This window comes from Diabrotica virgifera, chromosome 1 (genome assembly GCF_917563875.1).
Source record: "Diabrotica virgifera virgifera chromosome 1, PGI_DIABVI_V3a".
In the NCBI taxonomy this organism is placed as follows: domain Eukaryota; kingdom Metazoa; phylum Arthropoda; class Insecta; order Coleoptera; family Chrysomelidae; genus Diabrotica; species Diabrotica virgifera.
This window is the reverse complement of record NC_065443.1, coordinates 245244725-245257349: the sequence shown is the minus strand read 5'-3', so window position 1 is coordinate 245257349 and position 12625 is coordinate 245244725. Positions and strand designations below refer to the sequence as shown.

Genomic DNA, 12625 nt, shown 5'->3' with positions numbered 1-12625 from the left:
CATTTTAATCTGGAAACTCATTAGAGCTGTGGTAAATTTAGTAATGTGGTTAATGAGATTAATAGAACGAAAATATTTTCCAACCTCCTATAGGAGAAGGAACATGCAGAAGAAGCACATAACTTATACAGTGTGTCAGTTTGAAAAAGTTGCCACCCCCTATAATTTGGTCCTTATAGACCCTATATCTAAAAATATGGAAAAACACGTCAAATTTATTTGTGAGGGGGACATTTTGTAGACCAGTTTTCAACTAAATTACATCAAAATCTTTAATAGAAAGGGGGTTGAGTGATACCTCATTTTGAAGGTCATTCAATTACCTTTTAAAAAATACCACATACCTTATATTTATTTTTGGTACTTTTGGAAAAATCTTGGTCATAATACTCTAAAAGCTTTTGGAGTCCTGTACTCGATACTTAATATCTTTACAGTTTTACTTGATTTTCCAAAAATGTTTCAAAAAAATATTCTAAATACTTCAACACCCAAAAAAGTTCAATTTGGAGTCCAATAATCCAAAAAAAAATTTTGGAGTTCTGAACTCGATACTTTTAATATCTGTACGGTTTCACTTGATTTTTCCAAAAGTACTGAAAAGAAGTATAATGTATGTGGTATTTTTAAAAGGGTAATCGAACGATCTTTAAAATGAGGTATTACTCAACCCCCTTTTCCATTAAAGATTTTGGGGGTTGTGTCCGCCCCTGCTAGAGGGTTAATGTAACTTAGTTGAAAACTGGTGTACAAAATGTCCCCCTCACAAATAAATTTGACGAGTTTTTGTATATTTTTAGATTTTCAATAGGGATCAAATTATAGGGGGTGGCAACTTTTCAAATTGACACCCTATATCTGTTCCAGAATACTGTTATTTCGTTATTTTGATTCTTGCTTTCTCCTATTTTTGAGAATTAGATCATAATATAATGAGGTTAAACTATAAATGAATTGTAAAAATCGCAGGGATTAATATAAGTATAAGAAAAGTTCTAGTTCAAAACTTACTCATTTGGTTAGAAGTTATTCATTGCATTTAAAGAAAAATTACAAAACCACTACAGACATAATAAAAGTATTCTTCTCATTTAAAAAATAATGTCACACTGACATATGAGAATGACATTGTATTGCTTCATTCTTCTTCTTATTATGTATAGGTTAATAATTAATAATGGCACAAAAAAAACAAATAATGTTAGTAATGCTGAGTAAAAAATACCAGGTCCCGATTTGTTTTATAATCCATAAACAGTAAACACTGTCTAATGACTCATCTCATGCATATTTTAGATAAACTGTGTCGATAACTTAATTTGTTCCAATAAATATAACGTAAAAAAATTAACAATGAGACATAAAATTGATATCACGTATAATGGCATTTTGTATGGATAAATAATTCTAAATAGCTCCTTTATAGCGATTAACAAACTTATTAAGGTGAAAATATGTTTCACCGCTTTGCATAATTTTGCTCGTAAAATCATCATTATCCACTTGTTGATATTCCTTACCCCATTCAACGAACTCTCTTTGCTGTGCATGGCCATTAGGCCTCAGTTCTTGTGACAGTTGAATTTTGTAAGCATAGAGATGCAGATCTTCAGTGAGTAAACGCTGTAGAGAGCTTCTTGTTCGAATTTCTTCTCCTTCTCTTCTTTTTAAGGTTAAAAAAAACTGGTTTTTTTCCGTTTTTTTTTCCAGACAATTGAAAAAATTGGAAAAAAATGGGAAAATTTGACTATTTCTTATTTGAGACTTGAAAAGTGACAAAATACCAATTTTAAAGTCGTTTTTCTACAAACGTGTTAAAAATACAATATTTAGCACTCCATAGGAGCTTAACGTGTAACGGAGCAAACGTGTTAAAAACGCTACTTTAAAGCACTAGTGCTTTAAAATTTTTAAGGCACTGCAGTTAAAAGTGAATTGTCCAATTTGGAAACGTTAAAATATTTAGGTATATTTCATTTATTAACATTAATATTAATAGCACAACTTGCGCAATTTGAAAAAGGTGGTTTAAAAGGTTTTTTAAAATTTAATTTAAACTGTATTATTGCATTTGTAACACGTTTGTAGAAAAAACAAGTTTATGAAACGGTATAATATTTTCGCTAACAATTGTTAGACATTCCCCGCGAGTGTAGACAACCAGTTCTACCTTTTACGGGTCATAGGTTTTATGGTTTCAGCAATTAACAAAAATATTGTATTTTATAAATTTATAACGTTTGTAGAAAAAATGTTGTATGATATACGTGTTAAAAAGTACATTTTTAATGCACTCATGTGAAACTTTCACATGCGTGCCTTAAAATCGTACTTTTAACACTTACATCATAAATAGCTATTAAATATATTTTGTACAAATAAATACAGGAATATACTTTAATATTATCTATTAGTAATATCTAAGATATAGATATAAGTACAAACATGTATATGGGGTCAAAAATTATAATTATTATCTAATAATTCAAAGTATCAAAACCGAAATCTCACTGGTAGAAAGCACATTATTTAGCCAAAGTGCTCAGTGGTATATTTTAATCTGAGTCTGAATCTTCAGACCAAGTATCTGATTCAGACCCGATCTCCGCTTCATCATCCTGGACGGATAAAACAACATGATTTTATTATATATCTGTTTTTAGTTTATAACCAAATTTAAATGAGTAATAACAACTTTTGAATTTTATCCTGTGACAATATATTTCTTATTTGTATGAGGCCGTGTAAAGATCTGTTTCTTTCTGATGAGGCGGAAGATGGAGGTCCATTTAAAATTCGGGGGCAATTGGCATAAGTGGCTATGATGTACACAAACCTTGCCACCATATACCGGGATAAGTTCTACTTGCACTATCCCATAAAGAATTTTGGCCAAAAAAATTCAGTTTTTGTTCTAAATTGTGCCAGATTTGCCACCACCTTTCCAGATCTAGATTTAGTGAACGAGCCATTTCAGAAATAAAGCCTATAGCTTCCATTAGATGGTTTTCATTCAATGATTCTCCTTTAAAGCGAGCATCAAGAAGATTGACTGCAAAGTAAATCGGCTTAGAACAAAATTCGTAGCGTTCTTCAATATATTTAAGCAAGCTTTCCATAAGAGAACTAATCTGGTTCATTTGTTGGGGAATATTTAATATTGTATCTTTTATATACCTACTTAAAGACAAAAGGCACTTATGATAATATAGATCTATCCGCTTCTACTAAATTTATCGATTTTGATACGGGATGCGATGCAGAATTTGTTTAGTATATTGTAACAAATTTCAATTTTTCCTTATTTTTCCATTTTTCCTGTTTTTTTTTCCGCATTTTTTCCGGAAATTTTAAATCTCTAGGTAATTGTCACGATAGGGAATCTGCAAATAGAGGCATAACGGCAGGTGGTGAACACTAAAATTTTTACCTTGAAAAGTTGCGGACAATTCATTGTTCAAAAAAATGTAACCTGCTTCAACCCTAAATTTCCTTTTTTTTTTCTTATCTCCTATGACATTTTTAGTATAGAAAAAGGCAGAAAGGATAAAATCGTGGTTGAACTTCGTATTTAAATCTTATGGTCTAGGATATCTTTGTAGATAGATTCTATCAACATCTTGTAGACATCATTGGACCATACTTCTTTGAAAATGAGGCTGGTTAAGCAGTGACTGTTACTAATGCTTGACATCGCAATACGAAGAGAGTTCTTGCTACCTAAAGTGGATGATATTGATGTGGACGAAATATGGTTTCAACAAGACGGTATATGTATGCCATATGCCATACAGACCGCGAAACAATTCAATTATTTATTGAGAAATTTTCTGCGGTGTAATTTCTTGTTTCGATGATCAGAATTGGCCTCTCAGATCGTGTGGTTTAATACCATTAGATTTCTTTTTGTTAAAGTTAAAGATCTATGCCAACAAACCTACACCCACCCGTTCCTTGAAGGAGGAAATCAAGTCTGCATCAACGAAACTTGACCAAAATTTCAACAAGAGTGTATGTTTCAGCAAAGCCGTAGAGTGGCGTAGAGGCCATTTGACTAATGTGCTTCCTTTTGAAATTATATTTTTTTGAAATAACCATTCAACTATTATTTTGTAAATAAAATACAAAAACAAATAAACAATTTTTTCTTAAAAATAAAATAAAATTTTTATTTTTAATTCAGTTGCAATGCGAAGGCAAAACAATCTTACTTTTCAATTAGAATACGGAGCGCAGTCCAGTCCTCTGAATCGCGATTTTCGGCTCTTATTGGAGCCTCATCGGAGAGAACGCAGGCTTGTTCTCCATACTCTAACTGATCCGTACTGAGAGCCTTTCCCACCCATTGCAACTGAAGTGAAAACATTAGGTGACTAGCGTCATCTGGCAATTAAAAGATGAAGTTTTCGATCCTAATAGCATTATTAATAATATTTAGAAGATATTAAAATATTACTAAAAGATTTTTAAATCGAAAACTTATTGGTCCATTTCCTTGGTAACACCTCCAAGGCTTCTAAAATTTGCAAGCCAAATGGATGCTGAAGCGAAGAAGACAAGAGGGAATTCAATTTGCCACCCATTGCAACTGAAGTGAAAACATTAGGTGACTAGCGTCATCTGGCAATGAAAAGATGAAGTTTTCGATCCTAATAGCATTATTAATAATATTTAGAAAATATTAAAATATTACTAAAAGATTTTTAAATCGAAAACTTATTGGTCCATTTCCTTGGTAGCACCTCCAAGGCTTCTAAAATTTGCAAGCCAAATGGATGCTGAAGCGAAGAAGACAAGAGGGAATTCAAAAAACTTACAATTCACGACCCCGTCTGTTCAGCTGGTAAATTCCAACAGAAAATGGGCCTAGTTACTCGAAGGAGTAAAGACCAATATAAAAATAAAATAAAAATTTTATTTTTAATTCAGTTGCAATGCGAAGGCAAAACAATCTTACTTTTCAATTAGAATACGGAGCGCAGTCCAGTCCTCTGAATCGCGATTTTCGGCTCTTATTGGAGCCTCATCGGAGAGAACGCAGGCTTGTTCTCCATACTCAAACTGATCCGTACTGAGAGCCTTTCCCACCCATTGCAACTGAAGTGAAAACATTAGGTGACTAGCGTCATCTGGCAATTAAAAGATGAAATTTTCGATCCTAATAGCATTATTAATAATATTTAGAAAATATTAAAATATTATTAAAACATTTTTAAATCGAAAACTTATTGGTCCATTTCCTTCGTAACACATGTTTTCACTTTAGTTGCAATGGGTGGGAAAGGCTCTCAGTACGGATCAGTTGGAGTATGGAGAACAAGCCTACGTTTTCTCCGATGAGGCTCCAATAAGAGCCGAAAATCGCGATTCAGAGGACTGGACTGCGCTCCGTATTCTAATTGAAAAGTAAGATTGTTTTGCCTTCGCATTGCAACTGAATTAAAAAAAAATTTTTTAATTTATTTTTATATTGGTCTTTACTCCTTCGAGTAACTAGGTCCATTTTCTGTTGGAATTTACCAGATGAACAGACGGGGTCGTGAATTGTAAGTTTTTTGAATTCCCACTTGTCTTCTTCGCTTCAGCATCCATTTGGCTTGCAAATTTTAGAAGCCTTGGAGGTGTTACCAAGGAAATGGACCAATAAGTTTTCGATCTAAAAATCTTTTAGTAATATTTTAATATTTTCTAAATTTTATTAATAATGCTATTAGGATCGAAAACTTCATCTTTTAATTTTTTCTTAATCTACTCAAACTACTGTTTTTGTTGCAGTCTCTACATTTCGTCTGACATATAATAATTCTTTAAAAGAAATTATAGTGGAGCACAATTATTACTGCCTCACACTTCATTAATCAAAAAATACGAAAACAAACAGGTACTTGGAATAGGCGACACCCAATTTCTCCCAATTGGCCCAAAAATAAAGAAAAAATCCCGCAAGTCACCTAATGCTTCTAGTTTATTATAAGAAGCGTCTATTAATTTGGTTGGGGAGCGGAAATCAAATCGGGCTGGAGGCAGCAGTAATTTTGCGGTGAATTTTGTATAACAAGCCATAATGTGAAAGCGCAAATCCTATTATGGGATCAAGCAAGTGCCGCTAGAGACGGTGCCGCCATATGGTACCATTCAAACGAGATTTTTGGAAGGTATGCGCGTGTTGAATATTATTATATTTTTGTATTTTATATTAGTTGTGTTTAGTATTATATAGTGCTCTTCAGATAAAACTATCCACCTTAAATAACTTTTGAACCACTCACTTTTAGAAAAAACGCAAAAACACGTCAAATAATACTTAAAGGGGGAGACGTTATGCCATATTTAAGCTTACCGGTAAAGGCACCCTCTCATCCCCCGTATCATCCCTTAATTTTTTTTCAATTACTACCCTACTTTTTTATTTTATATTTGGATTCTCCTCTTTGTACTGATTTCAAAAACGTATAATACTTGATGTTTTAAGTAATTAGTTTATAAGAAAAATAAATACAAAAGCAACAACACTGGATTAAAAAAAAAAATATTTTTTTCTACGGCCGTGCTAAAAGAGCCACTTTCACGCACGCATTTCGTTTCCGAAAGTTGCACTTTCCCGCACGGTGTGCGTGAAAGTAAATTTTCCCGCACGCCGTGCGGGAAAGTAAAATACCTTGTAATACGGCAATATGATATATTATAATACATGCAATAAACTAATATTTAGATATTATTTACTAATTTATTTCAAATTTATCTTATTGTGTTCATGTTTTAATGAAATTAACGCGATTATTCATAGGAGATTCTGACCAATAGAAAGCTATAGAAATCTAAATTAAATTGCTAATTTTTGATAATTTCCCGTCGTCAAGTATATTACGTCAGATGCCCTTCGTTGCTACGAAGAAATACATTCAATGACATTAATGACAATTAATGTTTTAAAAATTATAAAAGTGATGACTTTCAACCGTAAAATATTTATAACAACTGTGTGTTTAATTGTACTAATTTGTACTTACATAAATAAATTACAATAAAATTTTGGTTTTGAACATTTTGTTCATGAAATAATCGCAACAAATTGCACTCGATCTCTAAAATTAATATAGAATTTTTGCCCTCGTGACACTTTTGCCATAAAACTGTCAAAGTGTCACTCTGGAAAAATTAAATAATATTAAAGCACTTGTGCAATTACTACTGATTATTTCATTCATAGGAGATTCTGACCAATCGAAAGCTACAGAAATCTGAATTAAATCGATAATTTTTGATATTCTCCCGTAGTTAAGTATATTACGTCAGATGCCCTTCGTTGCTACAAAAAATACAAAAATACAACGCTTCGTTTCCTACTGACAAAACTCCTTAACGACGTGAAATCTCAGCGACAAAATTATGACAGATAATAAATAAAGATAAATAAATAAACAAAGAAATACAGATTATATTTCGTTGATATGGTGCATTAATTGTCTCGTGAAATAGTCTTGTCGAATATCATTCGAGAGAAAATTATTTCCGGCAAAATTTTCTCCTGGTTTCATTCAAGTTCGTTGCCTTTTGGTAATTTTCGCTTATGAAATTTTGACAAAATCACTCGACTGACGTCTCATGATTTAAGTCAAAATTTAATTCGCGAAAATTGCCAGGCAACAAACTTTCATACCAGTCGAAAAAATTGCCGGCAAAATTTTCTCTCTTGTGATATTATATACGATTATTTCATTCATAGGAGATTCTGACCAATAGAAAGCTACAGAAATCTGAATTAAATCGATAATTTTTGATAATCTCCCGTCGTTAAGTATATTACGTCAGATGCCCTTCGTTTCTACGAAAAAAATACATTCAGTGACATTAATGACAATTAATGTTTTAAAAATTATAAAAGTGATGACTTTCAATCGTCAAATATTTATAAAAACTGTGTGTTTAATGGTACTTACATAAATAAATTACAATAAAATTTTGGTTTTGAACAGTTTCATTCATGAAATAATCGCAACAAATTGCACTCGACCTCTGAAATTAATATAGAATTTTTGCTCTCGTGACACTTTGACATAATTTCACTTGCCTTCGGCTCGTGAAATTAAAACTGTCAAAGTGTCACTCGGGAAAAATTCAATAATTTCAGAGCTCTTGTGCAATTACTACTGATAATTCGATGAATTAAAATTATTTTGACATGATATTTAAAAGTCAGATCAGTAGAAAATTACAATGGTTTTGAATCGTCGTCATGGAAACCAATATAATGGTAACCCATTATATTGAAAGTTTGGTTTTGACAACCTTGTCAAAGAATTAATTTGTGTATTTTAACTTCTAAATATAAATTGATATAACTCTATTTTTGTGGCTTTTTTCCAAACGTACGGCCTTAGAAAAAATATTGTTCCTAACTCATGCGGAAAGTGTCTTCCCCGCACTCGACTGCTTGCCCGAACTCCGCTATCGCGTCGCTCGGGTCAACGGCAGTCTCGTGCGTGAAAGTATCACTTTCCGCACTAGTTAGGAAACTAACTATTTTAAAAAGTTTATTACATACAAACATTTAGAATGAAGATTTCATTACCAAAAATTTTGACAATAATTATACTGACTTTTGAAAGCTTGAATAATTTTTTTTTAATTTTTGAATAATTATTGTTAAAATTTTTGTTAGTGAAATTTTCACTCTAAATGTTATAAAATTGTTAAAAAAATAATTTTTATTCAATCCAGTTTTCTTACTTTTGTGTTTATTTTTTTCATAAACCTATCAAGTGTTATACAATTTTGAAATCAGTACAAAGAGGAGAATTCAAATATGAAATAAAAAATGGGGTAGTAATTAAAAAAAAATAAGGGTAGATACGGGGGATGAGAGGTTGCCTTTCCCAGTAAGATTAAATATGACATAATGGCTCCCCCTTCAATTATTATTTGACGTGCTTTTGCGTTTTTCCTAAAAATGAGTGGTTCAAAAGTTATTTAAGGTGGATAGTTTTATCTGAAGAGCACTGTATATTAGCATTGATTAAGGTATCCACGATATTAGATAATGGACAAAATCATTCTCTTTCTTTAAGTACCGTGCCCAAATTTTTAGGCGTGGGTAGCTTCCATAACAATTTGCCGATATCGTTCTCGATCTTGTGCGGCATGTAACAATTGATCTGCTGATAAGCCAGTCCATTGACGAAGGTTTTGGAGCCATGAATATTTCTTTCGACCAATTCCTCTTTTTCCGTTGATCTTTCCATTGAGTATTAACTGCAGCATCCTGTATCTGCTACCTCTCATTATATGCCCCAGATATTCAAGTTTTCTCTTTTTTATCATCTTAATTAAGTCACCTTCGCCTTGACCTACTCTGTTTAAGACTTCTCTGTTTGAAATGCGTTGAACCCAAGATATTCTGAGCATTCTACGATACGACCACATCTCAAAGGCTTCTAATTTGTTCATCATGTTCATCATGACAAAATCATAAAAGACATTAAAAGTACAGGAAAACTATATAAGATGACAGAAAACAAATAAAAATCATCTGTTATGCTGACGACGCAATCTTAATCTCCGATAACGAGGATAACCCACAGCGAATGGCACAAACTTTCATTACAGTAGCGAAGAACTTCTTCTTCTGTTTCCTATCCGTTTCGGATGTTGGAAATCATATTGGCAATCATAACCTTGCTCGCTGCGGCTCGAAACAAATCCGTTGAAGTTTTCTTAAACCATGTTCTCAAATTCCGCAGCCATGATATTCTTCTTTACCGGGTCCACGCTTACTTTTGACTTTACCTTGCAATATCGACTGCAGCAGGAAGTAACGGTGCTGATTTCTCATAACGGCGCAGACCTACAGCTTGAAAATATCAACAACTAAGACCAAATCCATGGTAGTGTCAAGGGAACTCATAAGATGCAAAATAGTAATTAACAACAAACTAATTGAACAAGTCTCGAGATTCGAATATCTGGGAGTCGAAATATGTAGTTATGGATATGTTAAAGAGAGCATCTGAAAGCAAGCAAACAAAGCCAATTACGTTTCAGGATGTTCCAGGTATGTCATCAAGACAAATAAAGATATGAGGCTGGAAGGGAAAGTACGCATATTATACAAATCATGTGACACAGCAGAAAGAAAGAGGATACTGAGAACATCAGAAGTAGAGAACATGGACTTATTGTCGATATGAAAAAAAACAAAGTACATTATTGTATTCAGTAAGCGCTGAATAGTAAATACACAGCTTTTGGTTAACCAACAACCAATTGACAACAACCAATTGAAAGTTAAAGTTGATTTTATGTAATCAAATGAACTATCCTTCAATAAAGTCATTCCATGAATGTGTCTAAAAACTACTGACAATATAATGTTTGAATTATCTTTATGATTGGGGCAGATAAAATTAAACTAAGAAACAAATTAGTGCCGCCACTGAAGGTGGATATGAGCTATTACCTCCGATTTCGTTGAATCTCCATCGATTTGCATGAAAATTGGTGAGTGGTTAGAGGATGTCTCAAGGAACAAAGTTGACATGGCGCCAACTTGAGCTTTTATCCTGAGGGTGGATGCCACCCCTTCTCGGTGGAGAAAATTATTTTCTTTAAAGTAACCCCATACTTCGATAGAGGGAAAAATTCTAAGCAAAATTTGTCATACAAAGTTATTAAATAAATCATAACTATTTGAGTTATAAAAGATCAAAAATTTTAATTTTTCGTGAGAAAAATACATGTTTTTAATCGATTTTTGATAAATAACTCAAAAACTATAGGTTTTAACAAAAAAGCTATTATTACCAAAATTAAAGTTAATAAAAAACGAAATAACTAAACTTCTTACTAGGACAACCTTTTAGTGTTAACTGAAAGTGAGTTATAGTTAATTGAATGTATATTTTTTCGACGAGTACCCAAATCGAAATATTCGAGCTTAAATAACGGGAAAATGATGCATTTTATAACATAAACTTATTAAACATTTGTCAAAGTAGGTACTTAGAAATATTTATCAACTGAGGCCCCGAACAAGTTGATTGCATTAAAATTTATGCACCAAAATTTTTTCAAAATTTATCTTTTAAAATTTTTTCCAAAAGCTGTTATTGTGTATTTTTTTTTAAATAACTCCGTTATTTAAATTATTATTGAAAGTTAATTCCAAGAGCTATTAAATCGCGTTGAACTTAATCTTTAAAACCCTTTACTTTTTTAAAAATAAAAGGTTAAATGGCCCCGGTTACATGGTTCTCCCAGCAAAATTTAAACTTTAAACGTTTCTATCTCGGGTTGTTTTTATCCTAGAGAAATAATAAAACTGGTAAAATATTCAATACAGGAAAAACCAAATTTTGGTTAAATATAATTTTTTTACATAATATATTGAGTATGTTTGGAGTTATTATCAAAAGAAAATGAAAATTACGATAATTTTAAAAATTCTGATTTTTAAATTATACCTTTTTTAAAACTATGCATTCTAAACCGATCAAAATTGTTGAAATCATTACTTATGCTAATATAAAGAAATTGTACTAAGGATTACCATACATTTTAATTTTTGCGTAAATGGCGTATGTTTTATTTTTCACTTTTTCCTAAAAAATTCAAAAGGGTTCTCTTATTTTCATCATAACTTGCGCAATTCTAATGCTCTTAACTTCTGCTGGAGCTGATTTGATAGGTATTTCGAGGTACTTTGACAAGTGTTTAGCAGATATATTTTATAAAATGCATAGTTTTCCCTTTATTTAAGATTGAATACTTAGATTTGAGTACTCGTCAAAAAAACATAGTACATTAAATTACCCATAACTCACTTTGAATTAACATTAGTTTAGTTCTTCAAGTGAGGGGTGTATTAAATTTCTTTATTATCTTCAATTTTATTGATAATAACTTTTTTTAAAAGCTTATAGTATTTGAGTTATACATGAAAAACATCTTTAAAACATCCATTTTTTTACGAACATTAAGAGGTTTTTCAAATCAAATATTTATTCATAACAATGACTCAAACAAATATAATTATAGTTACTTTGTTATTAGCACTATGTTATTAATATATTAAAAAAATATAACTTACTTGATTTTAAAGGGAGTTGAACATTAACCATAATAGATTAATTATCTTTAAACGTTTATTACAAACACAGATATTACCCCTAATTTCTTCAAAGCACATTCAAGCATGCAAACTGCATACGCTCTATACCGAAGTATCTATATTTTTTAAATTCATTTCGCATATTATTATTTTTAATGTTTGATCGCTTCGATGTATGTAGAGGTAGGATCGGGTTTTCTCGTTATAACACTATACTAAAATCACAATAACGATGCACTAAAAATAAACAAACCAAGACACGTTGAATGTTACGAGGAGGACTCTCAAATCATGATTTACAAAGGTGCTCCTAGGAACATTTAATGTGTCTTGGTTTGTTTATTTTTAGTGCACTTTTATTGTGATTTTACTATCGTACTACGTAATCTTGCTCCTATAATGGATACACTGCCCGCCTAGTGAGTGAGGAATTGAAATAAAAAATAATTAAACTGGGAACAAAAAAGAAACATAAATAATGATGGAGATGCTTGATGTTCGTATGTCTATGATGTCTAT

General features: G+C 31.7%; 1 protein-coding gene across 4 annotated transcripts in view; it reads right to left on the bottom strand.

Annotated features, from left to right (window-relative positions):
* Positions 1-12252, bottom strand: part of LOC114347815 (sialin-like) — a 104419-nt gene extending 92167 nt beyond the window's left edge. For 2 of the 4 annotated variants that reach the window (XM_028298563.2, XM_028298627.2), the window contains exon 1: positions 12086-12252. In XM_028298563.2, coding sequence (XP_028154364.2) covers positions 12086-12116 — 31 coding nt within the window. In that variant the 5' untranslated portion in view covers positions 12117-12252. Of the gene's footprint in view, positions 1-1011; positions 1137-12085 lie in introns of those variants that run through there. The other 2 variants (XM_028298511.2, XM_028298685.2) reach the window with 2 other exon arrangements.
* Between the last annotated feature and the right edge of the window lie 373 nt (positions 12253-12625).